The following is a 20,045-nucleotide window of genomic DNA, read 5'->3' as shown; positions in this document are numbered from 1 at the left end:
AATTGGGACGGTCCTCGCACCAAGGAGCGGAGGAGAAACCTCGCTCCTCTCTGGCACATTTTAAAACTCGCTCGCTCGTGTCGTGCTCGTATTCAAAACGTTGTATTCTTATTCTTATTGGCCTACTCTTATTAAGAATAAAAGGCAAATTTATTTTTTGCACATGAGAGTGGTGATAACCCGCCCGCCCGCCGCCCGCCCGCCAATTGAGTCTGAAACCTTGACCCACCCACCCGCATCGCGGGCGGGTTGGCAGGCACCGCGGGCACCGGGTCGGCCCGCGCATCACAAGTGTACATACTGTATGTGTTACCATGGCTGACAGATACCTGTGTGTGTCCGTGTTGATTTTGACAATCAAACATAAAATGACTTGTCTTTTAGTTCTACTGGATCTCTTCTCCACTAGTCCCTCCCCGACTTTTCTGTCTAGTTTTTATTTGTTGATGAACTTGTCAATATATTTACTTTTAGTCATCATAGCTCAGAGTTCCCCAATTAGTTTTCCCCAAGGGCCGAATTATGTATAGGGTACCAAGCCGAGGGCCACAACATTGCAGGGGGCGACGGTGGCGTTCCCGCTACTCCAGCGACAGTTCAGATATCGTCGTTGTCGGGTGAAAATCTTGTATGTCCAAAACCGTTTGTTTTGCATTTATCATTTTAAAAATGATTTAAACTCGTGAAAACGGCCGATCTACAAGCACACAACTTGCTTGTAGATCAGCTGTTTTCACTACTTTTGTGCGACGGCCTTGTATGATGAAGCAGGGCTTTACTTTGGGAAAGAACGTACAAATTTGGAGATACGAGATTTCCCCCCGACAACGACGATACACTAGTGTTGTTGCTGCTCTTATACCACCATTATTACTGGGGTTGGTGGGGGCCAGACAGTAGCCCCCCGCGGGCCGCAAATAGCCCGCAGGCCGCCTATTGGGGAACCCTGTCATAGCTTATTTTGTGTGTATGTGCATGTGTGTGCGCGTGTGTGTGTTTCTTAGATTACCCTCATGGTATCCGCCTGACCTCGGCAGTGCTGGGCGGGGAGAGGAAGGTCCTTATCGTGTTCATGGCCCCCAGTCAGCAGGACCGCACCCGCTTCGTCAGCGACCTCAGGGAGAGCATTGCCGAGGTGCAGGAGATGGAGAAGTACAGAGTTGAGTGTGAGTAACCCTGCTCCCTCTGCTGGCCATTATGGTGAACTGCAACACTGAGCAGCCATGTTGTTCCATGTTGCTCTGTGTGTATAAATGAGCCATGGTTTGTGTGTGTGAGAGAGAATGACAGTCCCAGACACTTTAGTGAAGACTGTATTTGCTGGGGGAGGATGGGGAAATGCCTCTTTCCTTTTAATATCCACCCTCTGGTCATTCATTTGTACGGCCGGTGAGGTCAATGTTTTATCTCTGACCGGAGTCTCCCTGATATGTTTGATAATATCACAATCTCCAAGCTAATAAGTATATATAACCCTATGTAGTTGTACAAACTATATAGGGTTTAATTTAGGGTGACCAGACGTCCCGGTTTCAAGCTGCGTGTCCCGACAAATATCTCTAAAACCCTAATACTGTATGTCCCGGTTTTCAACATTCACTACAAAATTGTCCCGGTTTTCGCCAGAATTAAAATAATAGTAGCTGTTTTCAGTGGTTGCATAGACATTTAACATATTCTTTTCATAAAAACATGCTCACCTATCCATCAGAAAACATGAACAAATTCATTGCGTGTCTAAATATGGTCTGAATTCAACGCTGAGACTGTTTGTCAATCACTCACTGCCTGTATGCAACCCTGCGGTGTGTATGTGCGCGTGCACGAACGTTAGAGAATGGGCACACACGTACGCGGTAATATGCGCATTGCTTTGAGGGTACCGGTTTTAGGCAACAGCGGTTCGTGTCCCGGTTTTGAGCGGCTGAAAATATGGTCACCCTAGTTTAATTGGAACTTTTTTGTATTTTTTACAAATCAAATCCTACAGGAAAATTGCTGTCATGTGTGTCTCTCTCTCGGCATACTTATTTCCAAATTGTCCTTGTGTCTGTGCGTCCCCAGCGGAGCTAGAGAAGCAGAAAGGTGTGATGAGGCCTGGCCTGATGACTGGAGGTGTGGTCGGAGGAGGTGTGGGCGTGAAGGGGGAGGTCGTCAACGGCAGCCTCGGGAGAACCAGTCTGGACGACAACTACTCGGCCGGGGAGGGACTCAAACGCACGGCACTCAGCTCATCTCTCAGGGACCTATCGGACACAGGTGAGACGATGGCGGGTCAAACGTGGAGGACCGTGGGACAGAGGACACAGGGCAGCTTCCTTCTCTCCTTGCTACTGCTACATCTCGTTCTCCTTCTGCACCTCTGTGTCGTTTAGAGTCAGACTAGAGCCCGACCGATGCCAGGGTTTTGGGTCCGATGCCGATTTTGGAGAGTCTTTAGACCACTGAGATTACCAATATTTTGACCCATATTTTGTCCGAAAGTGCAACACTAGTTCTAATCTAGATCAAAACTTTAATTTAACTTATAAACAAACAAATAACTAAAAATAAACGCAAAGGTTTTAATAAAACATACTGTATATTAACTCATTCCCTGCAATTTAAAAACATCGACTTTCGGGGTTCCCTGCTAGGACAGCCTACCTGAGTATTGTTATGCAAAGCAGCCAGGTGGAGGACTGAATTGTGGACCGTACCGTCACACATCTTGACAAGGTGCGTGCACGCGCGTGCATGCATGTGAGTCTAAATAAGTGCGTCTAAATAAGTCTGGGCTCGCCGAGCCTAACCGAGCCCACGGCATCTCACCCCTGCCTGCCACGATGTCCTTACCTTTTAACGTGCGCGTGCCACCGTGCACAGCGATTCACGGACTGCGGACGTTCTTCGGTCATGCCGCGACGAGCGCTCGAAAACAACAGTACTCGTGTAAATCCATGCGTCCATGTCATGCGGGCTGGCTACAGTGGCTATTAGCTGTAAACAAAGGAAGAGATGCGTCTATGGACAGGATACAGGGAGTGGTTGTCCCGCCCCCTGTTTCTGGTCCCCCCCTGTTCCAACCATAGAGTATGGGTTCCAACGGCTGTACGGACTCTATAGGACGAAAACAAAATGGCAGATCGGCGATCATACTTTTAATTGTTTCATAGCGATTAAAGCGTATTAAATCTTCGGGTTGCTCAGGCCTAGCAGAGCCGTACAGCAGCGTTTTGTTTTTTTTCGGTTTCCTCTGGGGATAGCAGTAAATGAGTTAAACGTTAATATATGAAAAGAACATATAACTTAAATTATACAGTGAACTAGCCTGGGATCCAGACTGCTTTGCTACGTTCTGCAGATTTGTTTTTTGTTCACTCACTACACGGTCTGGCCAGGGTACTGTTTGACTCGTATTTCAATGACGTACTACGTCGGCAAGCCAGGAAGTGACTCGAGTTTTACATTGGACAACAACGGTCCCGCCCCTCTCCTACAGACCAATCAGAAGCTGCAGTCTGCTTCCTCCCGTTTGTGCACATACTGTAGATAGGAGGCTTTCCAGACTGTGTAGCAAATGAGAAAAAAATTATTCTGCAAATGTAGCGAAGCAGTCTGGATCCCAGGCTAACAGTGAACAAGAAAACATATAGATTCACACATAAACTGAACATTTTTTTTAAATATTAAACAATATTTTTTTTCTGAAATCGACAACTTGGTTGCATTGCCGACACCGATGTCGTCCAAAAAATACAAATAATGACCGATATCTCGGCCAAACCTACAGTATGTATCGCAGGGGTTTTCAAAGTGGGTGACGGGGCACCCTGGGGTGCCGTGACGGCAGTCCAGGGGTGCCGCGAGATAATTTGATAATATTTGGAATTTATTTGGACACTTAAAAAAATATTTAGTATCATTTTAAACTTCAAGTACAAAGTTATTTTCAGTCAGTTCTAACCAAAATGGCTGTTATCTCAACATTTTCCTCGCAACATGTTTTCCTCGCAACATAATCACTAAAATATCGTCACTGTCGGGCAGAAACCTCGTATCTCCAAGTTTCAAAATGTGTACGTCTTTTGGTAAAGCAAAGCCCTGCTTCATTATACAAGACTGTCGCACAAAACTAGTGAAAACAGCCGATCTACAAGTGCTTGTAGATCGGCTGTTTTCACTAGTACTACATTTTATAGATGATAAATACAAAACGAACGGTTTTGGACATAGAAGGTTTCCACCCGACAACGACGATATGCTATAAATATAAGGTGCTGGGAGTGAAAATTATAATGTAGGGGTGCCTCGGATTAAAACAATATTTATGGAGTGCCCTGAGACAAAAATCCCCTGATGTATCGGTCCGGGCTGTAGTTCAGACGCGGCTGCAGTAGTTCACATGGTTCCTCTCACATAGTGCATAGCTTAGCTGCACCTCTGAAACATGCTGTTCTCTCTCTGCTCTATTGCTAACCTGAATCTTCCTGGCGGGCTGCTGCAGGGAAACGTGGTCGCAGGAACAGTGTTGGTTCCCTCGACAGTACCATGGAAGTAAGTCCAAGAAGCACTTAGACATGGAACTGTAACCTGTAACCCATGGGTCTTCAACAGGGGGTCCGGGACCCCTAGGGGGTTAGGTCCTTTTTAGGTCCTCCAAATCATTGAGTGATAGAAAGTTCTTTTCTCCTTTTTTAGGCTATATTAACCACTTGAAGCCTAGTGTCCATATTCTGAGAACTTTAGCCAAAATAGCAGATCTACAAGCTCACAACGCCTCGCGGCTGCGAGGCGTTGTGAGCTTGTAGATCGGCTATTTTCGGCAAAGAGTTTTGATGTATTGGGGGAAAAGAGCAAACTAAGTACAGAGTGAAAGGTCAAGTTTTTTAAGTACTGACGGTTCAACTGGTTAAATATCTGAAAACACAAATTGACATGAACCCAAAATACACTGATGATTGTGCTGTCAAACAATGAAACTATATGGAGGTTGTGGGGGTCCCTGCTTCATCTCTCTCTCAACTAAGGGGTCCTTGGCCTGAAAACGTTGAAGACCACTGCTGTAACCCATAAACTGACCCGCATGTCCCTTTACTAGAGCTAGAAACTCTAGAGCTGATGCCTTCCTTGGCATGCACTGTGCGTGTGCGTGTGTAAGCTAGTCAATCTGAGGTTTGACCCAAAAGAAATTGCAATAGTAATGGTTCAAGGTTTTTATGATCCTTAGGGTCATCCAAAAAACATGTTAAAAATCGTCCATTTTATTCTTAGTGGATCAAGGTGAATTCATGGGGTTCAAGTTTGGGTCCCTTCACTTACTATACAGGAAAAAAAGACCTAAAAACATCTTCTTTAAGTAGCATGTGAGGGGTCAAACTAGGGTTTTTTCATGATCCTGAATCCATTGCAAGCATTTGTTTTGCACGAAAAACATTCCTCTGGCTAAAAAGGGACACAACAAAACTGAGCTGACCCCAGAAAAGTGATATCTCATCACTAGTTTTGGGGGTCAGTTTTTAGCCCGAGAAATGATTTTTTTGCTAAACAAATGCTTTGAATGGATTCAGAATCATGAAAAACCCCTAGATAGACCCCTCACATGCTACTTAAAGAAGATTTTTTTGGGGGGTCTTTTTTCCTGTATTGTAAGTGATGGGACCCAAACTTGAACCCCCTGAATTCACCTTGATCCACTAAGAATAAAATGGAAAGTTTTTAACTTGTTTTTTGGATGACTCTAAGGATCATAAAAAACCTTGAACCATTACTATTGCAATTACTTTTGGGTCAGGCCCTTTTTTTGCTTAGATTGACTGGCCTTGTGTGTGTTTGTGCACTGCAGTAACTGTACAGCCTTTGCATGCATGTCTGCTTTCAATAGATTGCCCCAGCATACCAACATATTTATACCCAGAGTGAAATACCGCTGCTGTGTCCCTTGTGTGATACTGTACTGTACTATACCATAGTATATACTGTACTGTACTATACCATAGTATATACTGTACTGTACTGTACTATATAGCCTATATACAGTACTATACTTAGGGCTGTCACAATTATTACATAATCGTCTAATCGCAATTACTTGACATAATCACAATTATTTTGGGATAATCGTCATAATCGTTAAAATGTTTATAATGTTCAAAGTTTAAAAAAATAATAATAGCAGATCTACAAGCTTTGTGAGCTTGTAAATCGGCTATTTCCATTATCAATGTTCTTTTTAAAGTGTAAAGTTGTCAAATATGTCCTTCATTTCTTTGTATATTTAGGTTATGTGTCATATCTACCATGTGCAACTTCAAAGCCTACAAGCCAAACAGAAACGTAATTGTCAATGACAAAAACACAATTAAATTGTTAATCGCAATTATTTGAGTGACAATTAATCGTCATGGAAAATGTCATAATCGTGACAGCCCTAACTGTACTGTACCGTAGTATATTGTGCGTTGTCGTGTGGCAGCATCGCGTGGTTTTCTCTATCACGACGCAACGACGTTCACGGCGACTTTGGCGGTCTTTCTCCCTCGCAGGGTTCCATCATTAGCAGCCCGCAGCCTCACCAGCGCTACCCGGTGGCCACCGTGCTCCCCGGCTGCTACGGAACGGAAGACTACCGGCCGCATCGCCCCATCCTGAGCCCCGGGACGGGGGTGGGGGGTGGGCCGGGGCAGCAACACACCACTGCTGGGACGGCTGGGGGAGCCTCCAGCAGTGCAGAGAGAACAGCGTCGGGCGGCGGTGGCCCGGCGGCGGCGGCACTGGCAGGGACCAACAACAACAACATCAGCGGCTCCTTCCTGGGCTCCTTGTTTGGCAGCAAGCGCGCGGCCAAGCCGCCGGGGCTTCCCCTTATCCCCCCGGGGCCACCCTACCCCGCCCCTGTCCCCCCGCCCACCACGGGAGGGCCCCCGCCTCTCTCCCCTTCGTCTCTGTGCCAGCTGGACGGGGGGCCCTCCAAGATCCAGGCCCTCCACGCGCAGTACTGTCATGCGGCGGGTGCCGCGCACCAGCCCCCGCCGCCGTACTACCACCACCACCGGTACCACGCCACACAAAGCGCCCCGCCACCTTCGCAGGGCGCGGTCTCTCATATCATACCGAGAGGCCCGCTACACTGTCGGCCGGCGCTTATTGGCCCCCAGGCGGCGCACGGCGGCCAGCTCCACCAGCAGCTGGCCCATCTCTCCCAGCTCTCTCATCATGGGCTTCCGGGTCGCTACGGCAACATGGTGTTGGGGGGATGCCCTCCTCTCCCCCTTTCTCCTCACTCCCCGCTCTCCCAGATACCCCAGTTCAGCCTCTACCACGTGCCGCCCATACACTCTGCTACCAGCAGAGGGGGCAGCGCCGGGCCTGGCCCCAACCCCAAGCCCCCGCTCACACTGTCCCACTCGCACCCGCACCCGCACGCACACTCCCACACCCACCCGCGGCACGTGTCTACGCCGCACCCCGCCAGCCACTCCGTGCACCAGACGCACTTCATCTTCGGCACGCTGCCCCACCACCTGCCGCACGGCTCCGTCGCGGCGGCCCACCATGCCCACGCGGCGGCGGCGGCAGCCTCCTCCGCCGGCCCGTATCTGCCCCAGTACCCTCCGCTCTCTTCCATCCCCCCTCCCCCCCCCCCACTCCCCTTTACCCCCCCCTTCCTGCCCCCTTACCCCTCTTACACCTCTCTCCCCTCACCCTGCCCAGCAGCAAGCAGGTGCGCCGCAGCTGCAGGCGACGGGAGCTGGGGCGACACTAGGCGCCGCGGGCAGCAGCTCCAAGTCCAAGCCTATCAACCGGATAAGCACCGTGGTGTGAGCCGCGCGTTGTGGGCCCAGAGGGGCGCAGCTGCCAGGCGGGACGACAGGGTGGTGGAGGAGGCTGGTGGTGGCGGGGGCCGGGCCCGGGTGAGGACCAGGTCCGCCAGGACGGACAGCAACGGCGGCAGCAGCAGCAGCGCCGGCGACAAGAAGAACCGGAGCTTGCTGCGCCTCTGTTACTTTCACCTCCGCTTCCCGCACATGTAGGTGGAGTGCACGTTCACCGCCCAGAAACAAGCAGTCGCACTGACACACGCAACACACCACACACGCATACACGTGCGCGCACGCACACGCACACACACATGCACACACACATACACATACACATTCACATACATACACACACACACACACAGACACATGCGCACACCAAGGTTATTATAGTTTTTCATTTTTCTTTAAAGATTTATATTTGCCATTTTCCTGCTTTAATTAGATCAGAGAGCAGGGGAAAGACTAAAGCCCTTTGCACACAGACACAGACACGTTTTTTTCGCACGGATAAATCAGACTTTTTCATTTTTTTAAAAGAAAACAATGATTCTCTATGACCTCATGCATGCACACCGGCTCCGAATTTGCCATGCGGCAGGTGGCTGCGGCTGTGCGTTTTTTTCCCGGTCGAACCCAGTTCGATTCGTGCGTCTTGTCGCATGCGGTAAAAAACTCTCTCGACTCTTTTTATGACTCCTTTTTGGATCCGCAGTGTGGATTCCGCACAGCCGTGCACACCAAATCCAATGCGTTTTAATCATGCAGCAAACGGGAAAAACGCAATGGTTGAAAATCTTGCCTGTGTGCAAAGGGTTTTACTGTACACCAAGGTTCAGGGTGGTCTTCATTATTATTACATCTTGTGTTACAGGTACTCGAGAGAGCAAAACGTTTTTTGTTCGGCTTCTTCAGACATAATAAATAATTAGGGAATTAAATTAAGGTTTTTTTTGCTAGTTTTGATTCTTTTTTTTATATCAGGGGGAAAAGATTCAAAAAGACAAGACAAAAGTATTAAAATAAAACAAAAACTAAATGTCATACGATTTAAAAGACTATGTTCCCAGATGAAACCGGAAAAGCTAAAGAAAAGTCATGTCCATCCTAAATATTAAGCTTACATACAGTATGAAAAAACAAATTGTCTATGATGATTAGCGTGTTTTAGTTTGTTCAGATGTGAAAATGTATTTTCACATATCGTTGTAATTATTTTCTTACTAGTTTAAGTTAACAATAATAACCTTGACACACACAAATACACATTCACACACAATCAAAGAAAGTCTAAATAGCCATATACAGTATATTAAACTGAATTCTTTATCTGTGGATATATAACCTCAGTTTAAGTGTTTGTTGAGTCTAGTTGGGTAGATGGTGTGCGTGCGAGGCTTTAGCCAGAGACTGTTGACACTCTCCAACGTGTAGTAATGCAGCATTGGAGCAAAGGTAAATCACGAGCGAGCCCAGGTGCCTCTACGTGGATGTTCAAAAGACTAAACCATCTAAGGACATCCCAGAGGGGCTTCCTTCGTATTGTAAACCGTCATAGAGGATAGTTTTGTCCATTGCAATAATTTACTTGGCTTCATGGTGTCTCTGTTCTTTCTTGCAGGGTTGTGCTTTGCTGAAAAGCATCCTTTTTCTAACGTAGGCCCAAGAGACATTTCGCTCTGTCTTAACCTTTATGACCAGTGAACGGTTTGACTTTTGCTCAATGGTCTTTTACATGTCAACAGTGGCCACTGGCCACCTGGCTTCAGAATAGGCTCTATGCAAAGCAGCCATTTTTGGAGAGAAGTTGGGGTTGCTTCTCACTTCCTTCACAGGTGTTACCAATGATACTAATGAAGGCTCTGTTCCATTCCGGTCAAACAGAGTGAGGGTGCTGATACTGTTCATGACATGTTGGCTCACTGGAAACACTGTTTGAAAGTGTGGTCCAGTTGGGGGTTCCAAATGACCCCTTAAAGGTATGTAACTCTGAGAGCATACAAATGGAACCAAAATGGACCCTTACGGGTCCATTTGGTTCCATTTGTATGCTCTCAGAGTTATGGGAGTCCTTGAAATAAAATGTTTGAGAACAACTGTGCTACATGAAATGGAACAGAGCCTTCATTAGTATCATTGGTAACACCTTTGAAGGAAGTGAGAAGAGAAACCAACTTCTCTCCAAAATGGCTGCTGCGCATATAGCCTATTGGAATCTGTGGTAAAAAGAAATCATATAAATAATATAGTTGAATGTTTCTAAAGCTTTTCTTTCCTTTTTTGCTGTTGTATCGATAGGCTCTGAGTATGATGAATATTGTCCGATAATTGTTTTATCAGTGATTCATTATAAGCTGATGTTCACTTGTATATGATCATAGAAAGTATATTATGCACATATATTAATTCCCTCAGTTCATCATAATCATCTGAGGGTGTTACGGTATGTGTGGTGTGATCTATTTCCATTGTATGATGATTGCATTTGATTTCCTCTATTTTAAGTATTATTATTGGTTGTTGAATATAATGATTAAGAGTTCGAACTATTTAGGTTCTAAGAGATTTGGGCAGAATGGGCACCCACAAAAGAATCCCTGTCTTTCTGTATTGTTTGAGGAGAAAATGCAACTGAACTGAGGCACAATTTATGAACTGGGGTGTGAATCCTGATCTCAGTCAATTCATTATTTTTTGAGTTTTTTATTTTCTGAGGTCCCAAATACGAAGGAGAAATGTCCTGTATTTGTCTTATGAAGATGACACGGTAAGATCCTCTGTGTTCCTTTAACCGTGAAAGTGTGACGGGTTCATTTGGTTGTTTGTACTCAGAGTTACAAATGGACACATTTAACACAGAGGAAGTTACTGTACTGTGGAGTTATTCAGGACACCTCTGCTCACTTCCTTGCAATCATTTAAAGTCGATTGTTGCGTGATATTGACATTATGTCTTTGAATAAGCACGCTTTAACATGCAGCTTTGTGGTTTTGCACACGTTGGTGTCTTAAGTCAGAAATGGCCTTCTTCAAATCCTCCCTCTCCTAATGTATCTACCTTTAAAGATATCTATATATGTTTTCTACTTTGACAGCCTACTGAATGGGCTTCCTGAGAAGGAGCCATAACAAACGTCAAGACTGTAAAAATGCTACTTCTTTCTCGATTCCTCTAGTGTGTGCTCTCCCTTTGCTAGTTAGTGGCAGCGCTTTTTGTAAACGGACCACTTTGGTGGTTTAACACCCGTGCCATTGATTGATTACTGAGGGGAAATGTACTATTAAGCCATTAAAGAATGTGTAGGAGAGGACAAAGGAGAGAGCGGCACTTAAGAATGACAAGCCGATAGAACTGAATGAAATATACAGAATTAAGCTTAAATTATACCCCATTGCACAACTGAAGATCAGATCTTTTAGGCAAGCAGTGCCGTCACTCTAGTATAACGTCGTTGTCGGGTGGAAACCTTGTATGTCCAAAACCGTTTGTTTTGTAGTTATCATTTTAAAAATGATTTAAACTAGTGAAAACAGCCGATCTACAAGCACACAACGCCTCGCACCGCGCGGCGTTGTGTGCTTGTAGATCTGCTGTTTTCAGTACTTTTGTGCGACTGCCTTATATGATGAAGCAGGGCTTTACTTTGCGAAAAACGTACACATTTGAAACTTGGGAGATACGAGGTTTCCGCTCGACAACGACGATAAATTAGGCTAAAGAGCCAGTGACTAGGGGTTTGAATCCTCCATGGCGCATCTGGCTTGGCCAGGCATAACAAACAAACTCAATTAGCTGCCTGTCTTTGCAGGAGGGGAAGTCGGTTAAGGGGTGGTCTCTGTCGCTGTGGTACCGATGACTCCTACAGGTTGGATCAGAGCGCCGGTCAGCAGGGGGGTTAAACTTTGAGGAATACAGTGTTCTTCCATCACGTCCTCCTACTGAGGCCCCTCACTGGCAGATGAAATGTCAGAGGAACAGTGTTGTTTTTGACAGCAAATTTTGATTTAGTTTTAGTCATAGTCTTTTGAATAAAATGTAATTTAGTTTTAGTCATAATTTAGTCAACTGAAAGGTTTTAGTCTAATTTTAGTCGACTAAATATCATGAGATTTTAGTTGACTAAATCTACAGTTGATTTAGTCAACTAAAATGTATTTTGGCAGGCCTTGATGGCATTGTAATGACTGATTTTACACTTGGTTGCATGCTGAAAATAGCCGATCTACAAGCTCTCAACGCGTCGCGCTGCGACGCGTTGTGAGCTTGTAGGTCTGCTATTTTCAGCAAGCAACACCTGAGAGCAAACCAAACATAAAATGACTGTCTTCTCCACTAGTCCCTCCCAAACGTTTTAGTCTAGTTTTTATTTTGTTGACGAAATTGTCAACATATTTAGTCTTAGTTTTAGTCATCACAGCTTAGTTTTTATTTAGTTTATTTAGTCAGTGAAAAAAATACTGTCGACACATTTTTCGTTATACTTTTAGTCAACTAAATCAACACTGAGAGGAACCTGGCATGCAGGTTCAATGCAATTCCGAGAACCAACCAGTAGGGGCCAGCAGAGACACGACTACACAAGTGCGTGGGGTTATCAGAGTTGGCCATATAAAAGAATACAAATAAATAAAAAGGATCCATCAAACCCTAAATAAGAGGATTAAGTTAAGACGTTTGGAGAGATTCAGGAATGTGGTGCAAGATTGTTATGGGACCATATATGTTGGCTGGCCTGTTCCTTTATATGGTGTCTATTTGACTCTTGACTTCTTGCATGAATATATCTGCACTTATTGAATGGATTGTACTGTATAAACCTGAATGTAAATATTACACAACACACAGGGTTATTACCGATTAATATGGGATCAATTAATTCCCATTCTATTTCAGGTGTGTGCGCATGTGAGTGCCACTATATGTAAATATAAGAGAGGGATTTGGCCAAACCAATCACAGATTTTTTCCCCCCCTTTTCTTATTTTGTCTTTATTTTAGACTGAAGGTGTGAGAGTGAATTACCGTAAAAGACATGTAAGTGTACAAGTGTTTATATGGCAGAGCGCTTTATTGAAATTATTTTAAACATAGAATCTTGCAATTTTACTTTGTGTATGTAGTGTGTACTGAAAGAATAGAGAATTGAGATGTATTTATTGCTTCTGATAAATTAAAAAGTGTCCTTGCTGTGTAATGGTCTATGTTGTTTTGTTGTCATCGTGGAAGCTTGCTTTTCTCTTCTCTTCTGAGATGCATTTATTTGTCTTTGCTTATTGTACAACAAAACCATCACCTTCTAACAAATCTATTTATAAACTAGAAATACCGTTCCTACGAAACAGTGTGGGCTCGCATGTAACACCATGTATGGGCACAAATATCTACCCTTTGGCTGCACCTCATTGGCTAAGGGCCCTGCCTATATACTGTTGGTACAAAGTTTTGAGAACATGACTGACTGATGAAGATAACATAACAATAATGAAGATAATAACATAATAATAATGAAGATAACATAATTGTGGGCTCGCTTTTAGCGAGCCCACAATTATGACTTGTGACCGACCATCTGCAAGCCTGCAAGTGTATCTATCACAAAGGGGGACAAATACATTTGCTAGTTTTCAAACATTAGTTATTTCATAATAAGCTATGATCCTGCCTTTTATGAATACTTTAACCAAATTGTTCACAATATTAACTTGCCGTATCTGATACCATGTGCTTAATAACTACATGCTTAATCTACAACTAAAGTACAGTAACAGTATTTCAATAACCGATCTGTTGTTTTATTTCACTCTGCATGTCCATTTCTGCATGCAAATTATGGAATTCAAGTCCAATCCTCTGAGAGGTAAGGTCTCCTGATAACCTGATAAACACACAGCCAGTAATGATATACTGTAGTACCTTGAGTATTGACCAATTAGACCACAGACGAGCAAATTAGATGAGAAAAGAGCACCTACTGACCAATTGGATAGACGATCTACAAGCGTGCCTGTCTGTTTTCGGTGAAGAGATTTGGTGCTAAAAGGAGCGGGCTCTGTATAGAGCCCTAGGGGATCCTGGTTAGGTATACAGTATATGGGTTTAAGTAGTTCGTAGTAGTTAAAGGGGTCTGGAACACGTCGACACGCTGTGAGCTTCTAAAGCTGCTATTTTCAAAAGGTTTTGACACATTTCACAAAAATCAAACCTCGGTTCGAAGTGAAGCGGTGAACTTTTATTCTATGTGTTCTAGAGTTATGAACTCTGTGATCTATACATTCTTTATATTCTTAATGAATTAATGATTTTATCTGGAGGGCCAAATTGTCATGTGAAGCTTGACCAATCCTCAAAGTATCCAATCATCAGACCGGGACGGACACTACACACATACGATAAAGATAAAACCTTTTCATTCTGAACTGAAATGGCCATATATGGACATGGGACACACATTTTGCTTTTTGAAAAAGCCTATTCATTCTGGACTGATATTCTGGACGTACGAGACAGAAAAAACCTGTTCATTCTGGACTGGAGTGACCATATATGGACATGAGGTGACATTGTTTTTGAAAAAGCCTGTTCATTCTGGACTGAGATGACCATATATGGACATGAAACACACATTTTGTTTTTGAAAAAACCTGTTCATTCTGGACTGAAATGACCATATATGGGCGTGGGACACACAAAGCCACTCATTGGAAGCGGTTTTCACCGCTTCAAAAAACTTGTGAAATGGGACATTTTGCATAATGAGTACTTTTACTTTTGGTACTTCAGTATATTTTGTATAATTTGCAACAGAGTGGTATTGTATTGCTCTCTCTTAGTCATCGAAACATCACGCAAATCGGTACACATTATGTCTATAGTCAGGTGATCAACACAGATCAGATTCTTATCAGGTCGCCAGACCTGATCTGTAAATCGTCTGTATCATAGTGATCATTTTGTCATTTCAATGGCATGTGCCATTATAGTGCCGTGGCCCCATAGCCAAACATGGCTATGGGTCATAGTCATCGCCTAGTCGTTTCGCGTTACTTTCTCCTCAGTGGCTGGCCCCATAGCCAAATTTGGTAATTCACAGCACTTTCTCCTGTGGACTGTGGTAATATATTGTCGTTGTCGGGTGGAAACCTTGCATGCCCAAAACCGTTTTTTATTTAACCTTAAAAATGATTTAAACTAGTGAAAACAGCCGATCTACAAGCACACAACGCCTCGCACCGCGAGGCGTTGTGTGCTTGTAGATCTGCTGTTTTCACTACTTTTGTGCGACGGCCTCGTATGATGACGCAGGGCTTTACTTTGCGAAAAAACATACAAATTTGAAACTTGGAGATACAAGGTTTCTGCCCGACAGTGATCGAAGAAGTGCCTTTTTGACTTTTTTAGGAAGAAAAAAAATAAAATCTATCTAACATCTCTGGATGTGTGCTTGAACGAGACAAACATGGCTCAGCAGCCAGTTGTAGGCCTCTCTCTATACTGCAGGAGGGATTCTGCTGTGACGGTCGGTCCTATCGAAGAAGTGCCCACCTGAGCTGCTCTTTAGCAGACTGTAGTGCCTCGAAGGCCGTCACCTCTGACAGAGGCACGTCGTCCCTGCTGCCCCTGAACGCCACGCGGGGGACGACCTGCTGTGGGTCACTCTCCAGGATCACCCCCCCGTCTACGATTGCATCCACGGTAAGGAAGAGGCTCTCCATGTGCGCCAACAGAGCTCTCTTCTCGACGTTGTTCCTCAGTATCTCGCTGAGGGAATCGAACAGACAGTGGAGAACGGTCATCAGCATGAGCTCGTTCTCGTGTGAACCTCCAATGACATAGAAGAATAGGTCTATGTTGCTCTTGTAGACAACGGTGAGGTCCTCCAGTAAGGCTATCTCACTGTGCATCTGGTGTGTTTTCTTGAAAATGTTCTTCTCAAAGGCCTTCTGTTCCATCACCGAAGGGTATGTGTCATCATAGTACTTGGCATAAAGCCTCTCTCCATCATTGTCTAGAATGAGAACTGCTTTAATCGCATACAAAGAAGGTTTAGATGACATTGAATACATGTTGTGTTTCATCTAAAACAAGTAGCAAGTATTCAATGGATTGTTGAAATGAAAGTGGTCCCTTCCCTTTTATACGGCGAAACACAACTTATATTGATGATGTAAGCCTTCCCATGTATGACGCTTTGCGTAGCTTTTGGGCACCAGCTGTTACTAGAGAAAAACACCATATATGGTCACATCAGCGGTTAAGATCTCCAACAACAAGCATAAAACAGACAAAGACAGACAGACAGACAGACAGACAGACAGATAGCTCCTTAGAGACCTGCAAGAAGACCAACATGGAGAAAGAGAGTAATTTGCTGGAGCTCAATGAGAAGAAGCAGCGAGTAGACAAGGCATTTGAGAATTGAGGTCCTCCTTGGAGGCAAAACGTGCCAGTGAACAAAGGACCCTGCAGGGGGCCCTGAATAAGCTGTGCACCTCAGAGGAGCGGTACGAGGAAGCCAAATTGCATGTGATGAACCGTGATGAGACCCTGGCCAATGTGCATGTCATGTCAACTGAAACACGTTATTCTGGATGAGGGAAGAGAGGCAGAGTTGGAGAGGAAGGAGGCTGCAGAAGCAGAGGAGTGTGAGGCAGCCACAGAATTCACCCTTTGTCAAGTCCCGCCCGTTGTCCCGCCCCTCTTCACACCCATTGGTTGCTGTGTCTTGGTGGGACACTCGGTGGGACACTCCATCCACTACGATTTTAATTCAGTTGCTTCATATTGTTATTCTGTGTGTTCAATTCGAATTTCAAACTTGGTTTCAGTAAAGTGAAGCTGCTCAGTGGCAGTATAGTGACTCAGCATGTTTTTAAATGTTTTTATTTCTCCAAAAATTATGTTTTAGCAAATTCAACATAAAAAAGGCGGAACCAGGGTGGGATAAGGCAGATAGAGCCTGCTGGTTGGTCAGTCAGGGACCAACCAGAAGGCTGACAAAGGGTGAATTGGAGGGGGGTGAGGGGGCGATGGGATGGAATCCATTGGATTACATTGCAAAGGTCCTTATGTGGTGCAAGTGTAAGCTAGCGCAACTGCTGGACGAGAACCTAGCCATCGAGGCTGAAAGATGGAAGCAGCAGAGCAAGAAAGAAATGGCACCCTGTGTGAAGTGAGCAGTGCTATTTATTATGTGTTAATTGTGGGCTCGCTTTAGCTGTCCTTTAGTTGTCCTCAGCCAACTTGGTTAGTCTTACAGTTGTGTGCTTGTATTTTTCTTGTTACACATTTTTATACTTTGAAAAAACTGTTTCCCAGTGAATTCCTATGGGAAATGAATTTTGTCTCACTATTTATAGTGGACCTTTTCCCGTTTTTTTGTAAATCCCAAACCCCAAAAGTCCATTGAGTTAAATGGAGGAGTGGTGCAAGCCTGAGGATTGATTAAGCTTGCCCCCCCATAAGAACAGTTATATCAACATGCCCATACATGGGCATTGTCATGTACTGCTAGCCTAGCACAGCTAAACAATCCACCCATGACATGGGTGGATGTTAAAACAAGGTGCGGATATATATTGCAGTTAGCTGCAATATGATATAGTCTGGCCAAGCCAGGCTAATGTACTGCTGTGCTTACTATAATTGGAGAGGCCAAGCCTTTTCTTTTTTTTCTTTTGTCAGAATATCCCCCAGTTTTTTGATTGATTGAAGAATTTATTAGAGGTTTGCAATAGAAAAAAGTACAGTTTCATGACAGTACAAATCACTGGTACAAGGTCAACTAAAAGGAGATCCTAGAAAGCCGAGGCTTATTTCCACAGGAACCACACTTTAAGTATCTCATATAACATTGAAAGACAGACAGATAGAACATAGTACTTTATCTAGGATAATATCAGTTTCAAAAGCATAACATCAAATACAAAGGCAGAAAAAAAAAGAAAAGGGGGGGGGGGAGCATAGGGGCTTAGTCTATTTACAAGTCACGGGTAGCAGCTGTCTGAAGGTGACTTTTCATACCAATTTTGAAGGAGGCTAGGGATTCGCTCTCCTTTAGGGCTTGTGGAAGGGCGTTCCACATGTTGATGGTGTAGCAGGAGAACGAGTTAGAGCCTTGTTTAGTGTTAAATCTACGTTGATGATGATTAGTGGAGCTGCCTCTGGTGTTGTGATCGTGAACATCCTTGACCTTTAAGAAGTAGTTTGTCAGGTACATGGGAATCTTGGAGGTGTAGTGTATCTTGTACACCAGGCCCATTGCAAGATGCTGTACTCTATCAGCTACTTGGAGCCAGTGGTCTAGCTGTAGGATAGGCTACCTTCCCCCACCTTGAACACAATGTATAATGTTGTCCATGGTCGGTGTTGGAGTTTATGGTGCAGTGTGAGGGCTTTGAAAAAAGCAAATTAGTATGGTAAACGGAGCATTTGTGCCTTTATCCAAGGCACTTCACATAGATTGTGCATTACATTCACCCATTCACACACTTATTCATACACAGATGGCAGAGGAAACCATGCAAGGCACCAACCTGCTCACCGGGAGCAACTAGGGGTTCAGAGTCTTGCTCAAGGATTCTTCGACTGTGGGGAAGCCCGGATTCGAACTGGAAACCCTTCGGGAACCCTTCGTGTTCTAATGACGCTCTCTCTACCCCTGGGCCAATGCTGCCCCGTATGGAAATGTTGGGAATAACGTGTGACTTGTGACGATCGTGTCCAATATTTCGTTCAGTGACCAAAGAGCTAAAGACTGGTTCAGAAGCTGTGTTCACTCTTGGAATGAATAGACTGCATTCACTCCAACCTGCTTCCAGTCTCCTAAAAAGGTGTCCGCCCACTTCGCACAGATACTGGAAGTAAACCGGGGATGGCGACTCTTTACACCAGGAAGTGATCCGAGCCAGCTGAGCACCAGGAAGCCTCTGTTACTCACACACACACACACACACACACACACACACACACACACACACACACACACACACACACACACACACACACACACACACACACACACACACACACACACACACACACACACACACACACACACACACACAGACAGACAGACAGACAGACAGACAGACAGACAGACAGACAGACAGACAGACAGACAGACAGACAGACAGACAGAGAATATCTCAATATGGTCATAAAGAGGACATAGACAGATGGGTAGAACAGGTATTGAACAACCTAAGGGGTATGCATCCTAACGGGCATCAGCCTCGACTGCTCAACTTCAAACTTGTTGTGTGTCGTACTGAGGACACGAGGTTCTCCAAAAAAACTAGACCAGGTCAACCTGGTTGTGCCAGACCCCGGTTCTGCCAACCCCCTGTCTGTCATCATCATTTATGACATCATGCCTTTTGTAGGCATGTCATCATCATGTCATCATCATATATACCCTTTATATAGAAAACCCGGACAGACCGACATTTGCTTATGTAGGCCTACCCATTTCATGGGTCTGGCAAAAGGTACCTCGTGGGGGGGAAACAGTGCAACTAGCGGCCAATCATGGGATCTTTCTCTTCCGGGAAAGCTTCATGAATAATCCAGCCAAGAACACCCCTGACACACACACACGCACAGTCGCACACACATGTTTAACATTATTTGTGTACATTTTTAACAAATAAAGATGTTAGGTGTGTTTGTGTGCTTGTAGTTGCATTTTGTCAATAAAGATGTCAATCAATCAATCAACCAACAAACAATCAATCAATCAGTGTAACTTTATCACCTGCTCAATTCCCTCTTGAGTCTTGACTCTGATGAGTCAATAAATATAAAGTGTATAAATGAATTGAGTTGCCTACAAAGGAGCCCAATGGAAACAGGCCATAGACTTTCTTGGGTTTAAAATCCTCTTAACACATTGACCGCCTCCCCCGATAGTCCCGAGAAAATTCCAATGTCGCTCCCCGCCAGGCCCGATAGTCCCGAGAATTTGCTTTTATATAATGTAATGTTTAATTACATTCTTCTGCAGCCCGTGAAAAAGTTTGAGCTTTCTGTCATATAAGGAACCAAAGATATCACTCATCAAAGTAAGTGTGTTTGAAAACAAGAGTGTAATAACGTATAAATCTCAATAGAAATGAATAAAACTCCCAATAAACCACAGTGAATGCATTTAGCGTGGCAGAGCGCAGCCCGCAGAGTGCAATCAGCGACACACTGGGCACACGCATGTAGAAGGATGTGGGGCAGGGATGTGCAGAGAATATTTAGAG

At 44.6% G+C, this 20,045-nt stretch overlaps 2 protein-coding genes across 2 annotated transcripts in view; one reads left to right on the top strand and one right to left on the bottom strand.

Annotated features, from left to right (window-relative positions):
• The window catches only part of iqsec2b (IQ motif and Sec7 domain ArfGEF 2b), a gene marked incomplete at both ends in the record, with an annotated part of 130,277 nt that extends 122,474 nt beyond the window's left edge, over positions 1 to 7,803 (top strand). Inside the window, 5 exon segments of the mRNA XM_080734159.1 lie at positions 1,005 to 1,166; positions 2,065 to 2,259; positions 4,487 to 4,536; positions 6,525 to 7,613; positions 7,615 to 7,803. Coding sequence (XP_080590285.1) covers positions 1,005 to 1,166; positions 2,065 to 2,259; positions 4,487 to 4,536; positions 6,525 to 7,613; positions 7,615 to 7,803 — 1,685 coding nt within the window.
• Positions 7,804 to 15,323: 7,520 nt separating this feature from the next.
• On the bottom strand, positions 15,324 to 15,863 carry LOC308291038 (coatomer subunit zeta-1-like; the record flags this gene model as incomplete). The annotated part of the gene is made up of 1 exon (XM_080732952.1): positions 15,324 to 15,863. The coding sequence occupies one exon, from the start codon at positions 15,861 to 15,863 to the stop codon at positions 15,324 to 15,326; it is 540 nt and encodes a 179-aa protein (XP_080589078.1).
• Between the last annotated feature and the right edge of the window lie 4,182 nt (positions 15,864 to 20,045).

Source organism: Nannobrachium achirus, assembly GCF_963921795.1.
Source record: "Nannobrachium achirus genome assembly, chromosome: 9".
Classification (NCBI taxonomy): domain Eukaryota; kingdom Metazoa; phylum Chordata; class Actinopteri; order Myctophiformes; family Myctophidae; genus Nannobrachium; species Nannobrachium achirus.
This window is presented reverse-complemented; position numbering and strand designations above follow the sequence as displayed.